This window comes from Urocitellus parryii, chromosome 2 (assembly GCF_045843805.1).
Source record: "Urocitellus parryii isolate mUroPar1 chromosome 2, mUroPar1.hap1, whole genome shotgun sequence".
In the NCBI taxonomy this organism is placed as follows: Eukaryota; Metazoa; Chordata; class Mammalia; order Rodentia; family Sciuridae; genus Urocitellus; species Urocitellus parryii.
Genome location: NC_135532.1, coordinates 176,635,059 through 176,658,206, shown reverse-complemented (window position 1 = coordinate 176,658,206; position 23,148 = coordinate 176,635,059). Strand labels below are relative to the sequence as shown.

Sequence of the window (23,148 nt, the reverse complement as noted above, 5' to 3'; positions counted from 1 at the left end):
TCTCCCTATCTTATATACATTGCATAATGTCCTCCAGGTCCAAAAACTGGGGCTGCTCCCTCTATAGACCCTAAATCCATATCACCTCCTACAGATGTGAAAGTGCTGGAACATTGTAGACTTTACAATAATATACCTCCTAGCTTTCCCTCAAGAAGCATCTAGATGATTGAGTAAACAAATGAAAAATTGAGCACATGCAGCCCACAGAACCAGGATGACAGCGGTGGGGGGGGGTCAGGTTTGCACCAGTTCTCCTGACGTTATTCTTAATTGTCTCTGGTCCTCAAAATGTTCCAGTTTGGGTCATAAATTATATAGTCACCTACACAGAAGGAGAGCAGGAAGGGTCCAAGATGGCTGAAGGTACCTTCTTAAATATCAGATCAAATATATAGGAGAAATAAAAGTAGTTAAGAATTTATATTGAATTTGCAATTTTCCAGGCACTATTACAGGTACAGTACACGTATTCATCCTCAGAGTATTCCTATAAGATAGGCACTCTGAATATCTTCTCATTAAACAGATAAGCAAATTAAGGTCCAGAGTTGTTATGACACACAGCTAGAAAGTAAGCAAGCTTCAACAAGAACCCAGAAATTCAGGCTCTAGGGTTGACTTTTTAGCTACTCTATTACCCTATTTTTCTTAAACATATATATGGATATTCATTCAATATTCCTAGTAGAAATAATTCATATCAGTCAAATCTCAGCTGTAAAACTTGAAGCTCACGGAGGCTCCATTTATATACAAGAGGACATTGCACCTCAAATTTATAGCCCCCTATATTGCTATCACTCAGCATTGTAAATCAACAGGTGTGTTGGAGTGCTCTATGAAAACAGGTGTTTTTGTGTGTTCCATTCACACTTATTCAACCCAATACTTCTGAGCATAGTTACTATTTACTTCTTGACTATACAGAACCTTCCATGAGGAGCTGGCATAAAAAGGAAGCCTGAGGGCAGGATACAGAAGCAGGGCCCCACCTCCTGACCATTCACTAGTTTTGTGCACTGCTGAAATGACTGCCACCAGACTCACCTGTCCCCGGGGGGCCTCCTCTTTTTCTTTTCCAGTCTTCCAGAAAGAACCATGATCTGCCCACTGGTCTTTCTTCCCTTTCCATCTGCTGCCCAGTGGTGGAACCTGCTTAAATTTTACTTATTAACTATACGTAGATATGGCAGGCTGCGGTGACAGCAGGATTGTTTGGGAGCTCAGTATCTCACTTCTTCCCACGTACCTTACCCTGGGAATTGCTTTGTACTTGCATATTGCCATGTAGTAGTGTGTCTTTAATAACCATCAATAAAGATAGGCCTGGGAAACCACGGATGGCCACAGACTCCTCTAAATTCACCTGGTTGCAACAGAGAGGAGCTGTCTGTGGGGGTAATCTGGCTACCCAGAGGTGGTCCCCAGGAGTGGCCAAGTAAACACACCCTTTGATTAAGCAATCAAAGAAAATTTAGAGAAATATGCTGACTCTCTGAGGGTTCCTTGAATCACCAAACATATTCTTAAGTCTGTGTTCATTCATGTGTTTATTTTCCAAATATTTGGAGGTGCCTACTTTGTGAAAGATATTCTACCTACCAAATACCAAGAGGAGATTTGTAGCTTCCTTACCAGAGAAGCAAGAGAGATGAAGAATGTGGGAGGTAAGGGGGAAATTCTTAGAATATAAACCAAGGATGCCATCACTCTGCATAAATGAATAGCACGTACGAACAAAAGTACCTGTCAAAGTCTGTGTACAATTCTAATTTGCAGAGTAGGAGCTTATAAGTACTCACTGAACAAAATTAAGTTGAACACACACTTGGAATTACACAGTTCTAACCTGGCTATGCTGTCTGACCACCATCAGTATGGGTTTCCCCCTTGATATAAAACAAACAAGCTGAGACTCTACCCCTCTATCTAGGTGATAGGCAGTCCCAGATATCGAGTCTAGGTCTGTCCCAGGTGCAGGACTTTGAGGGCAGGTGAGGAGAGTGTAGAGGGTTGACTAGCCACCCAGGACAAGGAGATCAAATACTTGAATGTGAGTGCTTGGGTTCCTACGTGACTGGGGGAGCTTATTGAGATTAAGGCCATAGCTGGATACGTATATGATGCACGCACAGTTTGACAACCTCCTCCAGGAGCCAGCAACACATTGGAACTTTATCACGAGACCTCCAGTCAGGTCAGACAAGCCTGGCACACACCAGCATGTTTCCAGAAAGCTTGACCTCCCCAGGCCCTCTCAGATTTCAGCCAAGGCTGGCCTGTGTCAGTCCAATCTTGCAAAAGGAGGGACTCCTTTCCCAACTTCACATAATGTCCACACACTGAGTGAAGCTAAGGGAATCCAAAATGAACTCCATTCTGTGGCAGCTGCCCACAGTGGTGGAGGACAATGGAAATTAACTCTCCGTCTCCCCCCCCTTCCACCGCCCCTCTGGAACCACCTCTCAGACTGACTGTAGAGCAGGATGTAGTCTTCCCATTGCCCCTGTTCCCTGGCATGACTCCAAACAATCCTACAGCCTTTTCCAGTCAGTGCAATTTTATGTTAGGCCTATAGCAACACAGACGCACAGAATAAGCAACTCACTAGTGAGAAGTGAGGCAAGTTCGAGGATCCTCCAAGGCCCATCAGCGGCATAGCTGGTGTCCCTTTCTGAGATCTTCCTAGGAAACCTTTCAGAAGGCACTGGGTGCTGAACTAAGCAGCTCTGTCCTCACTCAGGGGAGCCTAGATCATCAGCTGGCAGTGTCATTTCCAGAACATGCTCAGTCATCTTGCTAAGTGGGATTCCTTCTCCCATGCTTCTCTTCTGGTTTTCCTCTACAAGAAATCACATTCCTTCCTTGCCCCTTCCCCCGCAAAATGTCCTTCAAATTACTGGGATTGCCCTGTAAATGAAATGGGCAGACAACTCTGGAAATCCTACTCTCGCCCATGGCTCTCCCTGACAAAGGAAATCAATTCTCCTGGCCCCTGAGCTCCTAGTAGAGGTATTATTTTCCAGAAAGCCTGTCTGCCACATATCCTGTGTCTCCATTAACCCATAGTCCAACCAAATGTCACCTGTACTGACCACACAAATCCCCTCCCTCCTTCCCTGGGCTGCCCACCCAGCCCCTTTCAGTCTAGATAGGTTAGGTGATAAGGCTGCGTATGAGGACATGAAAGTGCCTTGTCAACTATCATGTACTAAGAAGTAGGGGGACAGGTGCCTCCAACTTGTGAAAGAGACCAGAAGGTCCCAACCATGCTAGAACCCACCAGGGTCTTGGGCTGCCCCTGTAACAGCTGCCTGAGTCATCATCTTTCATTCTCTGAGTCCAATATCTAGTAGTAAAAATAATAGTGCATATACAGACATCATCCCAACCACTTGGGAAGTCCATTATTTGTCTCACCCATCCCTCTCCTAAATGTGACATCAGCCAGCAAGCAGCTCAATGTGTCCTGTTTCAACCCTTCAATGTATTCCTAGGATCACATCGTCTGGTCCTGAGATCTACGCTTAGCATGATGGGAGCACAGATTCAGGAGCTGGAATATTCTCTACCCCAGTCTTCCTTTTAGAGCATAAATAAGGGTTGGCAATAATAAGAAAGAAAAAGGACATGTGGCTTGGCATAGCTTGATGTATTTAATTGGGAGGCAGGCAAAAGGTTTCCTGTCTCCTAGAACTAAGAAATCAAGATTCCTTCCTTGCCAGAGCATACAGGGCAATGAGCAAATCCAAGAGAGAATCATACTACAGCAAACCTGGAATTGAACCATGTACTGGGAGCTCAGGATATGGCTCAGTGGTAAGAGCACTTGCATAGTGTGCACAAGGCCCCGGGTTTGATGCCAAGCTAATATATGAACTGTGCTCTAGAATGCTATCACAATAATTCTCCAACAGATAGCTCATCAGCAGTCAAATTAATCTTTGAGGTAATGTTAGTAACTTGCCATTGATGCCATTTAAAATGTTTGTTCCTAAAGAGATACAGTAGGGAGAGTTCTCGATTGGCAGGTGGAAAATGTGAGTCTAACTTAAACTTTGCTATTCCCCCCCCCCCCGAAGCTGTTTGACGTTGTGTAAGTCACATCTTTCTAGGCAAAGTTTCCTCATCCATTAAGTGAGTGGGCTGATTCTGTGATCTCTAGGGTCTCTTCCAACTCTTCCTCTATCCCCACCTTTCTATATTTTGTGAGATAGTGAAAGGAGAGATGAGGATTATAATTAAAAATATATTGTATGTATTCCTCCCACATTATTTTTAAGTCCCAAGTTTTACTCAAATGTTTTTTCTAGATATTTTGTTTTTAAATAAATTTGGTCTGATGTCACAATTTGAGCACCTTATTAGCAGGCCGAGTAATTGTATGCTTTGGGTTTTTAGGCGCTGGGCTTCACCCCTACCTTCCTGAGCCCTCATGGGGCCCCTGGGCCTGCCCTCACATGCCCTAGCCCCTAGCACAGCTTGGAGCGTTTCATACAACAGGGTGTAAGGTAGCATCGCTGTGATCCCTGGGCCTGCCCTGCTTCCCCCTGGCCCTGCAGGATTGTCCCCAGAGCCCTGTTCTGGGGTTAGGAGGTTAACTTAGAGCACATTTAGAGCCTTCTCACCACTGCAGCTGTGGCCTGGCCAAATGTGGGAGTTCAGTCATTCCAGGGCGCCCTGCCCCCATCCTGCTGGAAAGGGCTTTCTTGGCAGCCATCCTCTTTCAGATCCCATTAGAAGAGTGCACAATCCCTTGGTCTCACCGGCTCCAGTGGAGTGTTGGGGGCGGGGGAGCATTACAGGCTGCTATTAGCCAATGCTGACAGCTTCTGTTTTCTGCCCCCACCCCTAGTTTGCCTAGTGAGGTCCTGGCTTAGCCAGGAATCAACCAGGCATTTTTTTTTTCAGAAGTGGCTACTTATTTTTATCAAAGATGGAATGTAGAGTTGCCCTGTGTCTGCCGCCTCTGCATGGCAACCGGGCACTTGCTCCAAGCATTCCTGAACCCTCTTTCTTCAACAGACATTTTTCTTTCTTGCCTTTCCCTTTCTCCATCCAAACATTGGACCCAGAGCTTTGCAAGTGCTTCAGAATTAATAAAAAACAATGTTACAGGAATTCAAAATATCTTTATTAATGTCTCTACTTTAAATGCAGGCTTTGGCTGGCTATCGCGGCTCTATAAACCCTGCCCTAAAATTACCCAAAAGACCACAGCATTGCAGAGCAGTGGACAGAGCTGGCTTTGCCCACCCTACCCCACCCAGACTTACATAGCTGTGGGCCCTTGAGCCAGTCCCTTTCACTCTCTGGGGCTTAAAATACCCACTAATAAGCACAGATTGCCAGGATCAGCTTTCTTTAACCTGTTCTAGCCACAAAAAAACTTTGCAACTCTGCTGAAAATTGTGGATTCTCTTCAGGGAAAAAAATTAAAAATGGTGCATTTATTCATGCATTTGAGAAGTATTATTAAACTCTTGATGAAGATGCATATATAGACACATTTAGAATTCCATTTCAGGGGGCTTACAGGCTCCCTGGAGGTTCATAGTAAAAAAAAAAAATCTAGTCATAAATTCTGTGATGAACACATAGAGACTCTCATCTAGGAAAGACTATGATAATGATTCCCATAAAGAATCATAAAACTACCAGCCATCCAGATGCCAGAGGACAGAGCAGTGAGGCAGTCATTATGAAGGTGATTTCCAGCTTCCCGCCCCGTCCCAGTCGCCACCCCGTAGGCAGGCACACAGGCAGACATGCATGCACAAGCAGCCTGGAATGTGCTGTTTCTGGGCACTTGGACTGCAAGGAGCTGGCTGTAGCCCTGGCAGAGAGATGACAAACATATCTCTTCTACCCTTGGTTGTATTTTTCTCACGGTCTCTGAAAGGGCTGCGATCAGGTGACATGTGTAGGACTGCCCCCTGTACAGGTGCGGGGCAGGTACTGAGTGGAGGAGAAAATCCTCCCTGTGGGTACTTACTCGAGGCTCTTTCAATATCCCTCCCAGGATAGCTCTTGGCAAGGCAGCTAGCACGTCCCTGGCAGGCTGCGGGGAAACCGAGTGTGAGAAAGTCAGTCAAGCGGAGGAAAAGGAAAAAAAAAAAAAGAGAGAGAGAGAGAGAGAGAGAGAGAGAGAGAGAGAGAGAGAGAGAGCGCAAGCTTCAAGACCTCAGGCAAAATACCTTTTCTCTTCTTTTGCTCTTTCCTTTCTGTAGCTTTAAACCAAACTCACAAACCATTCCCATACCTAGGGAACAAAGGGGAGTCTCACTAGAGATGCAGGTATTTGTCTTATGCTTTAAAAGCAAACATGTGATACAAGACAAAAAATCCATCTTTGTGAGTGGGGGGCATGCTGGGAGGAGCCAACCTGGGATCCCTGATTGCATTTGTTGGGCATGATGCAGTGGGAAAGATTCCGTTTTGCTGATATCACAGTGGGATCAAAGAAGTGACCTCCACTGATGCCCGCTGTTACATTTCTCTCTTCTTTGGCAGTAGGAGGAAAAGGATAACTGAAAAAATAAAGCTGGTTTCCTATTGAAGCAGAGGCTTCAAAACCCAAACATTTTCTCCTGAGTTGAGGAGCTTACTGCCTCACTGGAGAAAGAATGGAGAGAGTGCCAACTTGGTCCTATTTTCACTGACCAGAATAAGGATATTAAAAAATAATCTTTGAGCATATTTGCAAGACTTTCTTCATCAATGATTACAGTGGAGAAAGTCAGGGAGCTCGCTAATTGTTTTTTTCTTGCCAGATGCGAATACTAATAGCTAAGGACTAATTATTGGTTACTTGGGCCCTCTGTCCCTCCATCTAAGTGTGTGTGTGTGTGTGTGTGTGTGTGTAGTTATTGTCTCACTCTACCAAACACTTCGAAAAGTGGCAGTAAAGGAGTTGCTGAATAACTATTTGACCTAGGGGACTGCTTGTGGTACTGCAATGAGACTCTACTTGACTATATTTCATTCTCCACGCATCATCAGGGATAACAGAATTAGATGAAAAATTTTCAGCCTTGAAGGGACAGGGGTGGAAACCTAGTTATTTCATTAGGGCCCAGCAGCAGCAGACAGTGGTCAGTGTCATAACAGAGCTTAGAGGCTTTGGCTCTGAAAAATTGGGAAGATCTTGGAGAGGGTTAACAAGCTTATCTGGGAAAGGGTTAGTTCCTTAGAAGAAACTGGGCCAATGCATTTATGCATTTTTTTAAAAAAAAGTCAGATGCTGAGCAGAAGCATTTTAAGAAGCTTGTGAAGTTTGAGGGAGCATAGGGCAAAAGAGGCTAACTTCATAAACTCACCATCTTTCACCAAGAGGTTTTCAAATACATGGGAAACCCCACTTTTTGAAAGCAATAGACAATTTTCTGTCATCACCACTTTTCCTTTCTGTGTAAAGTAAGAAAGAAAAGTCCAACTCCATTGGCCCAGGTGGCAGGTCAACAAAGGAAGCTTTGTTCAGAGTGGGCACAGCCCACTCTGCTGTGTGTTCGTTCACACACACACACACACATCCCAGAGAGTAGCCCAAGGAGCAAGAGGAGTAAAGCAAGCCTGCAATGAGGTAGTTTTGGCTGCAGTCTCCAGGGCTGTCCTGGAAGGTGGGAAATGAGGCTTAGAAGGTAAAGATGGTTAGAAACACAAGGATGCCTTGGCCAGACTCCAGGTGGTAGGGGGAACATTGGGTTGAAGTAGTGACTCCAGGTGGTGGGGGGAACATTGGGATAGTGAGCAATGCCCAGGTGAGTTGGCTCTAAACAGGTGCTTCTGGGTGTCAGTCTATACCTGTTACTTAGGTGGATTCCCCTGCTTGACCCTCCTAACTGGCCTATCTCCAGACCCTGCACCCACTCCACACTTTTGCCAGGGCCATGTTTCTAAAAGAGAAACCTGTTATCCCTTCTCTGCTAATCAACATTTTATGACTGTCCATTATGCAAAGTCCAAAATTCTCTATAAAGCAAGACGTTTAAAGGTCTTGTGTTATGGCTTCAAATTTCTTCTCACCCTGAGCACCAAACCATGTTCCCAGAATAAAGATCCAAGTTCCCAAGATCTAGCCCTTTAATGCCGTGGGTATTTCCAGCCTTGCCAGCCCCATGACCTGGCACATTTCCAATACCCCAATCCTACCTATTTTTCAAGGTACAATGCACAAGCAACCTCCTCCGGGAAGTTTTCCATAATATCCCAAGTTAAAAGTAATTTAATTCTCCAAGACCTCCATAGCATTTTACCTCTATCTAAACACCTGTTTCTCTTGAACCTAGGACCTCCCAGAGGAATCCTTTAGGAGATCCATGTCAGCTGTATTCATGAGTGTGTATTTTACTCTGTAGGCTTCCTGCGAGCAGTAACTGTCATATTTGTTCCTGCATCCCCCAGTGAGCCTGGCAATACTATTGTCCAGAAGTGTGGTTTCCTGTTTGGGTTAGGTCCTCCTGATCTGTCAGACCATCATCTAAACCCTACAAGAAAGGGAAAATAAGGAATGCCTGGTGATCAGTCAGAAAATCAGGGTCTGTCTGTCTCTGCAGTTGACTGCAGACTCTGCAGGCTGCCACTGTATCTCTCATCGAGGTAATCCCAGGGTTGAACAGTGTCTGGCACTGCGCGTGCGTTCCATCATAAAAGCAAAAGAGGGGCTTGCCCAAGGTCACGTAGAGTCAGGAGCCGCAGAATCTCATCCGGGACGAGATCTGGTGAAATCATTTACAACATTATCTCAGTAGGGAGCCCAGAGGAAGGAAGGAATGAAGTGTCTGAGAAATGTGTGCCAGGCCTCCGGGACGTGCTTGGGGTGTGGGGTGGGGGGCTACATCAAACAAGATGCTGGGATCCCGGGCTGTCGGTCGGTAGCCCACCGAGCAACTAACACGACTCTCCGGCGGCGGGATGACTGGGGGCAGACGGGGGCACTGGGGTGGGAGCGAGGGGGCCAGCGACCCGGGCGGGTGGGAGGCGGCGGTGGCGGCCGGTCGGCCGGGACAGCGCGCGCCGCCCGCCCCGCGCGGCAAATCCCCCAGGGAGGCCGCCGCCAGAGCCCTGGCGCTCCCGGCCCGGCGCCCGCCACGTGGCACCCGGCGGCTGCGGCGGCGGCTCCTCCCGGCGCGCGGCCCGGCCAGCCGGCAGCACGCAGCCGCCCGCGCCGCCCGCCTCTTCCCGGCCGCCCGCCGGCGGCCTCCCGGGCGCAGCGAGGGGGAGCTGCCCTGGACCCGGGGAAGGGGAGGGCGGCGCGAAGCCGCTTTAACCGCAGCCGCCGAGCGGAGGCAGGAGGCTGACCCGGCCGCTTCCTAAGTGCGGTCAGGCATCTCGTGACCGCGGCGGGCGCCGGGGGCCCTGCGGGGAGAAGCAGGGCGGGCGGGCAGGGGCAAGGAGCAAACACCGAGGCCCCCACCACTCCCCCGGGCTATTGCAAAGGAGCCTCTCGGCGGAGTTAAAACCCCAAGCCCGAAAATGTGGTGGGGGTGGGGGGGTGAACTAATTCTCCACTCTCCACCCCGGGGCGTGCGCTCCCCGCCCGGAAGGGCTGACCTTGGCCGGGGAGGGCGGGGGAGGATAAGCGCCGAGACTCGGCTCCCAGCCCGCCGCCCCCTCGGATTCCTGGCCCGGCGGGGCCGGAGGAGGGGGCCCCGGACACACACACACACCCCACACGCAGCGCGCGCCAATGAGCCCGGGCCAGGAGCAGGGGGCGGGGTTTTCCCAGGCTCGAGCACAGCAGCTGCTATTTACCTTCTTGGCTTCTCCCGGGGACTAGGAACCAGCCCCCGCTCACAGCCGCCCGCCGCCGTCCCCCGCCTCCCTGCCCCCGGGGCGCGCGCACACACACTCACACACGCACGCACACACACATCCTCCGGGCCGGCCGCAGCCGCGGCGGCAATAAAACATCCTGGCACGTGCTCGGGCTCCAGGCGCGCCCTCGCCGGCCGGCTGATGTCAAACTGCAGCTCGGCTGGTGTAGCTCTTAAAGGGCCCGCGTGTGCTGGGCGCCCGGGCCGAGTTGGCCGCCCGCGGGTTGAGGAGGGGAGAGGCTGCCTCCCTGCCTGCCACCTCAACGTACCAAAGAACTAAGCGCCTGCGGGTGGAAGGGAAAGGGTGGTGAAGGAGCACGCGCGTCCGTGAGGGCATTGCCATCAAAACCCCCTTGTTCATTTTTCATTTGAAATTCCATTTCCTTTCTACTCAGTTGGAAATTATTCTGATTGTTTCCTGAGGAAGCATGGAGTCCAAAGCCCCAACTCCCGAAGAGAAATAAGGGACTGGGGAGGGGAGGGACGCATTTTAAAAGCCACTTTGCTCTAAAAACCCTGCCAATGTAAGGTGGAAAGTATTTCTTCTGCAAAAAAAAAAAAAAAAAAAAAAAATTAAAGATCTTTTATTTTCTACATGATCTATTTTTACCCCCCTGAATATACATCATCTGAGCGAGAAATCACTTCAGATATTTTGGTAACATACCCTCGCACGAGTTCCCCCGCTCTTTTTTAACCACCGCAAATATGTTTTTTTTTTCTTGGCCTTCTATGCCTTTTTATTTAAAAAAACCCTCAAATTAAATTATTAAAAAGTAGCTGTATTACATATAGCTAAGAGAATAAAGAGCAAAGACCTTGGCCTGGAAAGAAATAGCCCAGATCAAAACCAAAGCGGAAAAACTTCTCTAAAGGAAAGCCCAGAGGGGAGAGTAGCAAAGGGTTAAAATCCTTTTGATTGACGTTGTAGCCTCCGGTGCCCCGGGCTCAGGCGCGCGCCATTGGCCGCCAGACCTTGTGCCTGGCGGCCAATGGGGGGGCGCGGTCCACGAGCGGTGCCGCGTGTCTCCTCCTCCCATTGGCTGAAAGTTACTGTGGGAAAGAAAGTTTGGGAAGTTTCACACGAGCCGTTCGCGTGCAGTCCCAGATATATATAGAGGCCGCCAGGGCCTGGGGATCACACAGGATCCGGAGCTGGTGCTGATAACAGCGGAATCCCCCGTCTACCTCTCTCCTTGGTCCTGGAATAGCGCTACCGATCACCAAGTAGCCATAAAATAATAAATTCTCAGCACTCGCTCAGTAGTTTTGTGAATGTCTCAAGTAAAAGAGACATAAGCAAAAAAAAAAAATTTTTTTTGCATGAAGTATTCCAAAAATAAAATTCTCTAGGGATTAAAAAAAAAAGGAATAGAAAAAAAATGCCAGCCGATATAATGGAGAAAAATTCCTCGTCCCCGGTGGCTGCTACCCCAGCCAGTGTCAACACGACACCGGATAAACCAAAGACAGCATCTGAGCACAGAAAGGTAAGGGCAATACCTGTATATCTGCAGCCCCACGAAATTATTTGGTGTGTATGGGGACGGGGGGCTTTCTCTTTTAAAATCGCGGGGTGACATGGCAAATCTCAAGAGAGAGAACTCAGGCTTTTTTTTTTTTTTTAACTCCCTTTACAGTCATCCAAACCTATCATGGAGAAAAGACGAAGAGCAAGAATAAATGAAAGTCTGAGCCAACTGAAAACGCTGATTTTGGATGCCCTTAAAAAAGATGTAAGTGGGGAATGCTGCCTTTTTTTTTTTTTAATTAAAAAATAAGAAGCCCTATTTTCTCAGCCACTAAGAATGAAACCTTCTGGCTTGCTGTGCGAAAATCTTACCCAGCCAAGCAGTGCCTTCTCCTAAACAGGAAGGCTGGGCCCTCTTGCCTGGGGTCCGGGGATAAGGGAGCTGCGGCCGGAGTTAGGGACCCCAGCACTCTGAGGCAGCTGACAGGGGTCTGATTTTTCTCTCTTGCTTCCTCCTGTGTGCAGAGCTCCCGGCATTCCAAGCTGGAGAAGGCGGACATTCTGGAAATGACAGTGAAGCACCTCCGGAACCTGCAGCGGGCGCAGATGACTGGTAAGGGCAGCTCGCCGCGTCCCCCTCTGCGGGCGTCCCTCTCGCCCCGCGGTGATTTCTTCCAGACTTCCGCCCGTGGTTGTGAGAGGCATTCAGCTACATTTTACTGCCTTGGCTCACTCTCGCGTTCCCACGGTCTGGGTCTTATTTATAGCCACAACTCCAAGTTGTTACTGTTCCGGAAAGGGAGGGAGAAGAGGTTGTAGCCCTGAGGTTGTCGGGCAGCTTGGTTGTGGAGGAAGCGGGTAGGGGCGAAAGGACTGAAGACTGTGGTGGGTTTGAGCTGAGTGGAGCCTAGGGTCATCTGATCTAGCAGTCACCCACACCATCATACCTTCATTGCAGAAGGGAAAATGGGAGTTGGATGGCGAACTGGGTGGCATTACCCAGGGTCACACCGCGCGAGGGGGTGGGGTGGCTGATCTGAGGCTGAAATCTGTTTAAATGGAGCGACCGGGAATGAGGACGTAGTGTCGCGGCTTCGATCTCTACGCTAGTGTAGAGAGGTGACTGGTTTTTCTAAATGTACCCTACCCTCCCAGCCAGAGGTAGTTCTGCTGGTGCGTAATCACGGAGGCCCGCCGCAGGGACCTCCCAGGGCGGGAAGCAGTAGCCCTGGGGTGGAATCAGGGACCTCCCCGGGCGGGAAGCAGTGGCTGTTTGGTGACCGGTTTGTCTCCTTCTGGCCTTTCAGCTGCGCTGAGCACAGACCCGAGCGTGCTGGGGAAGTACCGCGCCGGCTTCAGCGAGTGCATGAACGAGGTGACCCGCTTCCTGTCCACGTGCGAGGGCGTTAACACCGAGGTACGCACTCGGCTGCTCGGCCACCTGGCCAACTGCATGACCCAGATCAACGCCATGACCTACCCTGGGCAGCCGCATCCCGCCTTGCAGGCGCCGCCACCGCCCCCGCCAGGACCCGGCGGCCCCCAGCACGCGCCGTTCGCGCCGCCGCCGCCACTTGTGCCCATCCCCGGAGGTGCGGCGCCCCCTCCCGGCGGCGCACCCTGCAAGCTGGGCAGCCAGGCTGGAGAGGCGGCCAAGGTGTTTGGTGGCTTCCAGGTGGTGCCGGCTCCTGACGGCCAATTTGCCTTCCTCATCCCCAATGGGGCCTTCGCGCACAGCGGCCCAGTCATCCCGGTCTACACCAGCAACAGTGGGACCTCAGTGGGTCCCAACGCAGTGTCTCCTTCCAGCGGCTCCTCGCTCACGGCGGACTCCATGTGGAGGCCGTGGCGGAACTGAGGGGCTCAGACCACCCTTCCCCTAAATTCCCCAGCCCACCTCTCTCCCCTCCGGACACTAAACAGGAACTTGCTGTTAGGAAAGAAGACTTTTGTGATTAAGTGGTTACTTCGGATTTTTTGTTTTTGTTTTTAATTTCTAAAAAGTTACTTTTTTTGTAGAGAGCTGTATTAAGTGACTGACCATGCACTATATTTGTATATATTTTATATGTTCATATTGGATTGCGCCTTTGTATTATAAAACTTGAGATGACATTTCGTTTTTTACACGAGATTTCTTTTTTATGTGATGCCAAAGATGTTTGAAAATGCTCTTAAAGTATCTTCCTTTGGGGAAGTTTGAGAAAATAAAAGAAAAAAGTGAAGGCTTTTATGTCTTAGAACTGATTATTTCAGAATATGTAAAAAAAAAAGACTCATTGTAGGTTTGAAATACATGTAGTCTGGGAATCCAGAAATTGGCTCTCTCTCTCTTTTTTTTTTTTTTAATTAAATCCATGAACTAAAAAAGAGTAAGTTTCATGTAACTTGCAAGAACCCATCTTATATGGCTTCCCTGATAAACTTTTTGGTCATTCTCTTCAAGGATTTCAAAAAGTTGTTTAAAACTTATTCAGTCCTTGTTCTATTAGTTCCTTCTGAGAAGAACTGAATTTATGAAGTTCACTGGATCCAGTCTTATTGCCCATTGCACATTAAAAATGTCTCCTGCACACTACTCCCCTAGGGTAGCTACCAACACCCAAGTAAAAACATTCTTAGCGGCTGCAGCCTCCTACCTACAAGTAGTCTTTCCATAGGTGTAGCTAGACATTCCCTAGCACCAGCATCCCAAAGTTTGAAATGCCTCTCTGCACCCTCTTCAAGCAAGCTGAAGAGGTCAACAGATTCCTTCTGCCAAGGGACAGCTAGTTAGACTCCCAAGTGGAGTCCAAACCCAGATGATTAACACCAGACATGTGTTTTTGATAAGTTTCTGTGCTTGGCTCTAATAGAGAAAGCATGTGGGGGCTACTCTGGCAGGCACACAGGCCATCTTCCCCTTTTAATACAAACAGCAAGCGACCCCTTCTCTTGGTCATGCCCCATTTCCAGGCAAGATGTGGGCTCCAGATAGAAGCAAAAGGGTTGTCTCGGGTTTCAGCTCACATAACCCTCCTTAACAAGTCCTAACTCAAAGCGGACAGCTTTAAACTGTGCCAGGATCTGCAGGGAATTTCTTCCAAATCCCATCACAAAGGCTTGTCAGATTTTGTCAGATTTGGCCAGGTGTTTGACTGCATCCAGGTGTTGGGGAAATGAAAACCACGAGCCCTGCGAGACCAGACACATCAGCCGCGTTGTGGGTCTGGCCGGCGCGCCCTCCTCCCCCACTACCCCCACCGCCGGCCAGTCCTCCTCCCTCCAGGCCCCTCCCGCCAACCTCTCACCCCCCTTCTCTAAGAGCGGCTTCTGGGAGGAGAAGGATGAGGCGGGAGAGATCAATCTTTGAAGCTTTCCTAACAAAGATAAAGCCAACGATTTTCTGTCTTGTTTCAAAAGCTTTACCTCTCCCCCGCCTGGCTCTGGCCTTTCCCACAGGCCAGTGTGGAGAGCGGCTCTATCACAGGAATGATCTAGTAGACAGCAGTCGGTTTTCTCTCCAATACCTTCGCCCCAGCTTCAGCCCCAGAGGAAAAGCTTTAAAAAGAGAATTAAAAAAAAAAAAAATGGATCTACTTTTCTTATTTTATGTACACGAAAGATGTCTTAACACACCCTCCACCAAAGAAACACACATGTCCTTCTTTATCATATCATTTTTCCACGTTTTCCCTCGTTTAAACACAAACATATAACAACTGCTCCATCAAGACAACCATCCCAAACTCAATGCTTCATTTGGTAAGCCTGTCCCCTGGCCCCAGTAGGAGTTCTTAACTGTTCTGGTAAAAATTATCCAGACATCAGGGTCTTAATTTTTATAAAAGTAATTGCTTTACATTGATGGTCTTTGAAAGTTATGGGATGGGAGGGGGTTACACTCTCCATATCAACGGAAAATTAAATTTCTATGTCTTTTCCCATATCAAAAATAAGCACTTGCTAATATCACCAAAAGTACATAGACACGGTTATCTTCCTGGAGAGGAGAAATAAATGGAAGGAAAATCAGTCATCTGTTATTTTAATTGATGGGTCGAAAAGAACACTTATTCCCTGAAATGTGGGCTTAGACTATTAGATGAAGCATTTGTTTCTGTACGATGGGGGTGGGGGGTGTCCCTAAGACCCAATAGGGTGGGACTTTCTGGTTCTTGGCCCAGTTATGTCGCCTTGGAAAAGTCATTTTCCTTCTCTGTAGCATTTCCAAGTGCATAATTGAGTGAATTTATTGCTAAGACACTACTCGCCTGGGTCCTGGCTGTTTCTGGAATGAGTAGCCATGGGAGAGACAAAGTTTCAAAGAACACTTGCCTTTTGCCTCCCTGGAGGTGTCTTGGGCCAGACTTAATTGGACAGCTTTGGGACACACCCAGCAGCCCCTCTCACTAGCCTCTAGCAGTACTGATCCCTGAGAGAGATAAGGCACGGCTCCTAGGTGGGTGTTGGGATGCGGCCCTCGGGTCTCTCTGGCTGTGCGCATTAAGCCTCTCATTGGAGACCATCACTGCCTCGCCCCTCCTCGGGTCTCCAGCCTCCAGTGCGGAGGAAAGGCGCCTAAGTGGGAAGGGAGGCGGATCTCGTAGGTCAAAACCAGAGTTTTCTCCAAGCGACGCCTGAGCACCACTTGGAGGCTCGCCCCTCCTCGCGCCCCATCCCCCCCCCCACGTGTTTCTGCACTGGGGACCCAGGGGCTTAACTGGACCCCCTCATAGACACCGCCGTCCTGGGGAACCTGTCATTAAAGTCAATTAACTTTTCCCACACCCCTTGGCCGGTAACAACCCTCGGCTAGCTTCCTCCCGGCTCCTAAGTGCAACCAGATGGGCGGACCAGCAGCCCCCGCCGCGCGCCCGCCGGGGCGGCTCTCGGGTTCCTGGGAGGCCTCCGGGGTCTGCGGCCCGGGAGGGAGCGGGCCAGGGCGGCCACGCCGGGCCGGCCCCGGCGGCCCTGCGGCCAAGGTGGCTTGCTTAGCAGGCCCGGCTGCTTTCTGGCAGGAAATGAATAGCTCCCAGATGAGCTCAGGCAACCTGAGAGGTCGTGAGAACGGCGCGAACCCCCGCCTGTGCAGCCGGCAGCCTGCCAGGCCGCGGGGGGAGCGGGCGGCGGCGGCGGCGGGAGGCCGGGAGGCCCGGCGGGCGGGCGGCGCGGGGGCAGGAGGGAGGAGGGAGTCGCTGACACACGAGCCCGCGCCCGCTCCCGCTGACAGGCAGGCAGCCGCCCGCGCCCGCCGCCTCCCCCGCCTCCCCCGCCCCGGGCCCCAGCGCCTCCCAAGCAGCAGGCCCAGGCCGCAGAGCCGCGGCCGCCCGGCCCGCGGGGGCCTGGGGGTGGGGCCGCCTGCCAGTGTTTTTCCAGTTCCCCCGGTAGCTCCGGGCCGCATTTAGAAGCCGGGAAACTGGGCCGAGGCCAGTGTCAGGGCAAACCAGAGGCCCTCGCGGCCGGCCGAGCCGGGGCAGGAGTGGGCAGGCAGGGGCGGGGCGAGGCCATCTCAGCCCAGAGTTGTCCCAGAAAAAGACCTTGCCCCCAGACCGCCACTCTGGATGCCTTAAGAAAAGGAACCTCATTTCTGAAAACTCGGCGCACCTACTAAGTGCCCTACTAAGTGCACCTACTAAGTGCCAGCAGCAGGCGGGAGATGATGACACCACACTGCCCCTGCCCTCACGCAGCGCTCGGTTTAACCAGGGAGACAGACAAACACACCAGTGACTCATCCCACGCTTGATGTGCCAAGTGCCAGGACTGAGGTTTAAATCAAGGGCATCCAGAACGGAAAGATTAATTCTGATTGGAGAGGAAACCAGGGACGTTTTCGTGAAATTTGGTGCTTGAGGTCCAGAGGTGAAAGATAATAGGAAAAATCAGGAATCGGAAGGTGAGGGCAAACCGAAAAAAAAATACAGGTCCAGTTTGGAGAAATTTCAGGAAGTTCACATATGGTCATTGCATTTGAATTTTCAAATCCTGTCCAGATAAGCTTAGAGGTCAAAAGAGAGGACTAAGTTACCTGCCTGGGTCTTTGGTTCACTGCAGTGTAACGAGAGGTTAAAAGTACATTGATCTGGCTCCTGATTGCTTAAGGTTTTAAGCCCAAGGCAGAGTTTCTCACTTCTCTGTTTTTCTTCTTCTTCTTCTTTCTTCTTTCTTCTTCTTTTTTTCTTTAAGCCTGATCTTGTAGTGTTGCTCAGGGTGGCCTGGAACTCCTGGGCTCAAGTGATCCTCTTGCCTCAGCCTCTATCTCTAGAGTAAGAAGGACTGCAGACATTGGCCACCTTTCCTTGTTTAATGCCTCAGATTTCTGTGTAGTAATCTCATCTGTACTTTAGGACTCATAAGGGTAGACCCTCATTAGGGTTGTGAGGAAAAATATGCTTGAAGCATTTAGAATGGTGCTTGGACATAAGCCATCAGTGTATGTCAGCTGTTATGATTCCTAAACAACCAGGGAGGATGTTCACCAGACCAGAAAGCCAGCCGGGGGCTTTGCCCAGGGATCTCAGGGTCTGCTTGTAACTACCCCAGGCCCCATGGAAGAGGACCACAATCTCTTCCTCAGTTTCTGAATTTCATGCATTCATTTGGTAATTACTGAACCAGGCACTAGAGGAATAAGGGGAGAAGAAAGACAGGATTTCTGCAGCTATAAAGCTCACAGACTGGTAGTTGAGATAGTTTTTTTTTTTAATTACTCTTGTTTTTAATGTTGTAAACCAGGAATATTATTTAGTGGTGATACAAAAGATTATACCTCATAACAGGTAACTTTTTGGTCTTCCAAATGATCAACTTTTTGTGACCATAGAAATTGCTAGCACAGTCATTAACTAGTCAAATTTCACCTAGGAAATTTTATTGTCAAATGTTGAATTTCAAGATTAATCATTTTAGGGGATACAACTCGGTGGTAGAGAGTGCTTACCTAGTATGCATGAGGCCCAGGGTTTGATCACCAGAACCAAAATAGTAATAGTAACAACAAATTAATATCTTGAATAAACACAGCCACGTTGACATAGTCAAGGAGTGGGACTCGGAGTCAGAAAATGTCGTTTCTAGTTCCAAATTGGCTGCTATCTATGAGGTATTGAGCAAGTCCCCTTAAGTCTTTGTGCTCCAGTTTCCTCACAAGTAAGGTAAGAAGGTCAGACGAGGAAGCCTCTCAAGTCCTTCAATTCCACAAAGCCTGTTCATTAGACATATTTCAGAACTGTTGAACAAGGTTCTATGATAATTTTATAACCCATTCTTTTAATCTGCAATTAAAAATGTAAAAACTGGGACCTGCAGAACGGGCATTGTAGTTCACACATTACATTCTTGGAGACCTGCCTGGCTAGTGAAACTCAGGTCCACTGTGTTGCACATCAAAGGAAAACTGCATTTGGTAGGATCTGCTCAAGTACCTGCTACTCAGACTCTATTTTTGCTGTGATATCAGAGCAGAAAGAGTTAAAAAATATTGCCATTTTCCCTCTCAACCCTAAAATGAATCTCCCCAAACTTTGCATCTGCCCACTTCTTTTCTGAGAAGAAAATGTGATCTGCAACTTATTGGGACTCTTGCCCGATAACCTGCAGTTTCTTTAGGAAACATATTTCCCCAACTGGTTGGGGTTTTCCCCCTAGTACATTTACTGAATTCAGTAAACTTGCTGAACTAGTCTGGCTAAACAAAAATGTCAGTCTGAACTAGTGGGAAAACTGCATTTTAAATATCTGGTGGGAAAAGCAGTAAATTTACAAGTACTGCTTTTTACGAGTCTGAATTCACAGTTTACAAAAATACTTGCTTTGATAAAATTAATGCATTAAAATCATTTAAAGGACAGATTACTTTGAGCAGTTAAACATGATTCTGGAAATATTATTTATATTATAAATCCTTACAATAAGAATAAGAAGAGCCATGACTGCAACTGAAGTAAATCATTAGAATCTAAATTAATAATAAGACTTTATTGTATAAATTCTATTTGTGGAAATGTATCTGTTTCCAAATTATGTTTAGTAAGCAGGGATCTATGCAATTTCCCCTCAAAACTGCAAGTTTGACTTAGAGGTAGGTTCCTTGAAGAAACATTGCTTGTTTTATGTTTCTCACAGATGTGATCTGTTTTCATGTTTAGCTAATTTTTTTTTTTTACTAATTTAGTCATCAATCTGAGACATGAAACTTATAAATTTAGTTTACAAAACAATCTAGAAAAAAACAAACACTGCTCCCAAACTTCATGTTTTCTGCCACATCGTTTCTCTTCAGTTTTTCTCACTAGCTATATGATTCTAAAATTTGTCCCTGAGATATCAAAATGTAAAACCAGGAATATTATTCCTTAACAGAGACGGGAGAGAGCAAGTGCAATATGTCAAATCAGGTTCAGAAGTAACTGCCATGCATGACGTTTAAGATGTATTAACAGCCCCAGAATTGTTTCCTGGGATGAGATAAGGAAACATCTGGCATAAGCTTTTCACTTATTTCTGTTCCCCCTTCCACAGATAAGTATAAAACTCTTTATGGGGGGCTGGGGTGGTGGCTCAGTGGTAGAGCACTTGCCTAGCGTGTATGAGGCACTGGGTTCAATTCTCAGCACCACATAAAATAAATAAAATAAAAGTCCATTGAAAATTAAAAAAAAAACTGCTTATGGTGTTTCTTCATTTTAGAGAATACCCAGTAGAGATGAAGCTTGAGGGATGCTTCCCCCAACCCAGATTTGTGAAGAATAAGTACTCCTGAGGACATAGCTATTCTTTCCTGCATTCTGTTCCATAATTATGACTCTTATGATTACTTTCCTAAAAAATAGAATTTTTCAGGGTCAAATAGGTATTTCTCCTAAAATCTTCCATCATTACTATTCCTTTATAGAGTGATCGTTGAATTGGCCATTGATGCCTCGCTGAGAAGAACAAGCCACTAAAAAACTTTGAAACCAAAGACTCATTTGAGTTATTTTTGTTTTTCTTTTCTTGTTTTAGAGTTGGGGGGAGGGGCAATACGGGGAGGCCCAGACTGGAACATAATAATATATGATTGTCGAGAGGATAACAAAACTTAGTTTGATCTCTTTGAGATTTCGTTTTGAAATTTCACTGAATTCCATTTGGAGTTCAAAATTGGGAGTATCCATGCAAAGAAGAGACATTTTGAGATAGTTTAATGTTTTTGCTTCCAATATTTTCACAACTCCTCTATCAGATACCTTAGCTACATATTTATATATATACACTGTATTGTGATTCAAATATGATTTTGTCCCTGGAGTGGAAATTTGATTGCTGTTGTGTCAATGTTGGGAGGTGAGGCCTAGTGGAAAGTGTCTGAGTCACAGGAGTGGAGCTTCATGGGTGGATTAATGCCTTTCTTGCAGGAACGAGTTAACTAATGGTAAGTCTGCTCCCCTTTCTCTCTTCCCTTTTGGCCACTTGCTTCTCTGTTTTTCCATCAGGCATATGCAGCAGGTGATTCTCACCAGAAGCCAAGCAGGTATGGCTGTTGGATATTGGATTTCCAGCCTCCAGACCATAAGCTTAAATACACTTCTTCCTTTATAAGTTACCCAGTCTCAGGCAGTCGGTTATAGCCACAGAAAACAGAATAAAACAGACTGGTTTAAAAATATAAGTTTGATTTCAATCAGTTGACATTCTTAAGATACAGCAATCAGTTTCTAATTAGCTATGGAACTGAATTCAACTTCATATTTTAAAAAAGCCAAGTTTTCATGTTTAGCATATGACATCAGAACTTCCCCCTCAGCCTTTCCACTGCACTATCTGGAATCTTGATCTCTTTGAAATGAACACGTTCTACCTCCAGCTTCTACGTGGATCCCCTCAGTGCCTGGCTCTACCTTTGTTTGGATGCTGCAGGCTCATTGATGACAGAGGACAGGTACAATGAAGGGGAGTGTGGGTACCTTAGCCTCAGGGGTGTGACTTGGAGCTGGAGAGAGGGCACCCAGTCTGCCTTCTCACAGCCTTACTCCTCCCTCCTCACTTAAGAACCTTTCCTTGGTGCCATCCACTCTCCCCTGCATTGTCTTCTGCTTCCTATCATCTTCTGAATTCTCCCTTCACCTGGCTCCATCCTTTCTTCCTTTCTTAAGGACTTTGCCCTGGATCTAGTCTTCTTCCCCTCATCAGGGAGGTGACCCAAAACATCTGCATTTCTTCTGAGTTTTCAACCTCCCTCGCCATTTTTAAGCCCCCCTCCCTCAACACATGAGCACATCTATTTCTCCTCAGACTTCCAGAGACATCCTGTGGCCTCTGCTCCCTTCTCACTGACAATGCCTGGATGTTGTTCAGGGCGGGCATTGCCTCTTCTCTCTCTTGTGCTCATCTTTGCAGCCAGGCTCACTCTGGCCTGCTCTCTACTGACAAGCTCTGGCAAGGGCAACTCAAGGAGCAAACCAGATGGTTATTTTCTGTCCTTTCCTGGGTTGGCATTTGTGAGGTCCTGACCATGTTCAGATTCCATCCTTGAAATTCCCTCCTCCTTACACACAGTGGCATCTCTTTCTTCTAAGTTCCTCCAAACTTTCTAGTGATTCCTCAATACCTACTATGGATTCTTTCCTTCTATTCTATCCATATCTCTTTTTCTTGTCACTCAACCACTCAGGGCAGTGATGAGCATCTGCATGAAGAACACCACCCAATCTAATGTCTTCAAGCAGAATTCTTCCCTGAGCTCCCAAACCATAAACTCAGCTGTCCTCAGGATACTTCCACCTGGCAGTCAGTATGGCTCAAACCCAGTCTATGACCCCAGCCCCGCCCTCACCAGGTGCCCTGTCCCTGCTTTCCTAGATTTAACGTGTCTTCTCAAACCCACCACCTATCTTGCCATCCCTGGGCCGGAAGTTCTCCTATTCTGTTCTATTCCAGGAGACCTCCCCTGTGACATGTCCTTGGCTCAGTGTACCTTCTTCAGGAAGCCCATCTTGATGCCTACCAGGTCCCCTGCTCTGATCCCTTCCCATTTTCATGCTCTCTTTCTGAGGGATCTAATGTGACACTGCTCACTCTGGACTATAGTGTTAGCTTATTGGTCTCCATACCTGACAAGTTTTTCTGTGCCCCTAGCACCTGGCACAGTAGCTGGCATGGAAATTGGATATTGTTAGATTAGAAAGAAGAATGATATTAACAAAAATAACAACTCACATTTGAACAAGAGTTTCAAGTTCACGGGGTGTCTTCACAAACACCATCTTATCTGAGCCCCAAATGAATCCCAGCATGTAAATAAGACTGTTATCTTCACATCAAATGTGGCTACTTAGACTCAAAAAAGGGTAGTCAACTTGGCCAAGATGACAGCTAGGAAGTGACATAAGTGGAAGGGTCTCTGGAATTCACATCTCTGTGAGCACCATACTAAAGCTGGTCTCTCAATGACACAAATACCTGCCTTGCTGCCTGTCCAGGGCAAATAAACATAGTTTTAATCTCTGTAATCAGTGCACTTTTGCCTCATATGTAACCAGAACCATTTTTCTGGAAATCTGTTTTCACTCCCGCTCTGCTGCCATAACACATGTGTAACGAAAATCAGCCAACAGGAACTGCAGGGTCCTCCCTCCTTCCCTCCTGTCTCTCAAATGACATCAGGTTAAAACAATCAAACACAATCTTTTGGAAGCATAAAGATTCATGATCCTCAGCACAAATGAATTACCAGGATTATTTCAGAATCAAAACTGATATAAAGAGACTAGGAAGATAAATCCTACACTTTAGGAAGGAAGAAAATTATCCCATTTTGAAGAGCTTGTTGGTGAAGCAGTTTTGAAAAAGAGTTGTCTGTTAATAGGTGAATGAGTCACACTGTGACCCAGAGAAACC

General features: G+C 47.7%; 1 protein-coding gene across 2 annotated transcripts; it reads left to right on the top strand.

Moving 5' to 3' along the window:
• Positions 1 to 10,973: 10,973 nt before the first annotated feature.
• Hes1 (hes family bHLH transcription factor 1) lies at positions 10,974 to 13,514 on the top strand. Of its 2 annotated transcripts, XM_026400284.2 has the most exons (4): positions 10,974 to 11,308; positions 11,459 to 11,554; positions 11,815 to 11,902; positions 12,597 to 13,514. In XM_026400284.2, exons 1-4 carry the CDS (start codon positions 11,201 to 11,203, stop codon positions 13,145 to 13,147), a joined length of 843 nt encoding a protein of 280 aa, XP_026256069.1. In that variant the 5' UTR covers positions 10,974 to 11,200; the 3' UTR covers positions 13,148 to 13,514. The 2 variants fall into 2 exon arrangements, with proteins under 2 accessions (XP_026256069.1, XP_077651091.1); XM_077794965.1 differs by lacking the exons at positions 10,974 to 11,308; positions 11,459 to 11,554; positions 11,815 to 11,902 and adding an exon at positions 11,916 to 12,174.
• The last annotated feature ends 9,634 nt before the right edge of the window (positions 13,515 to 23,148 follow it).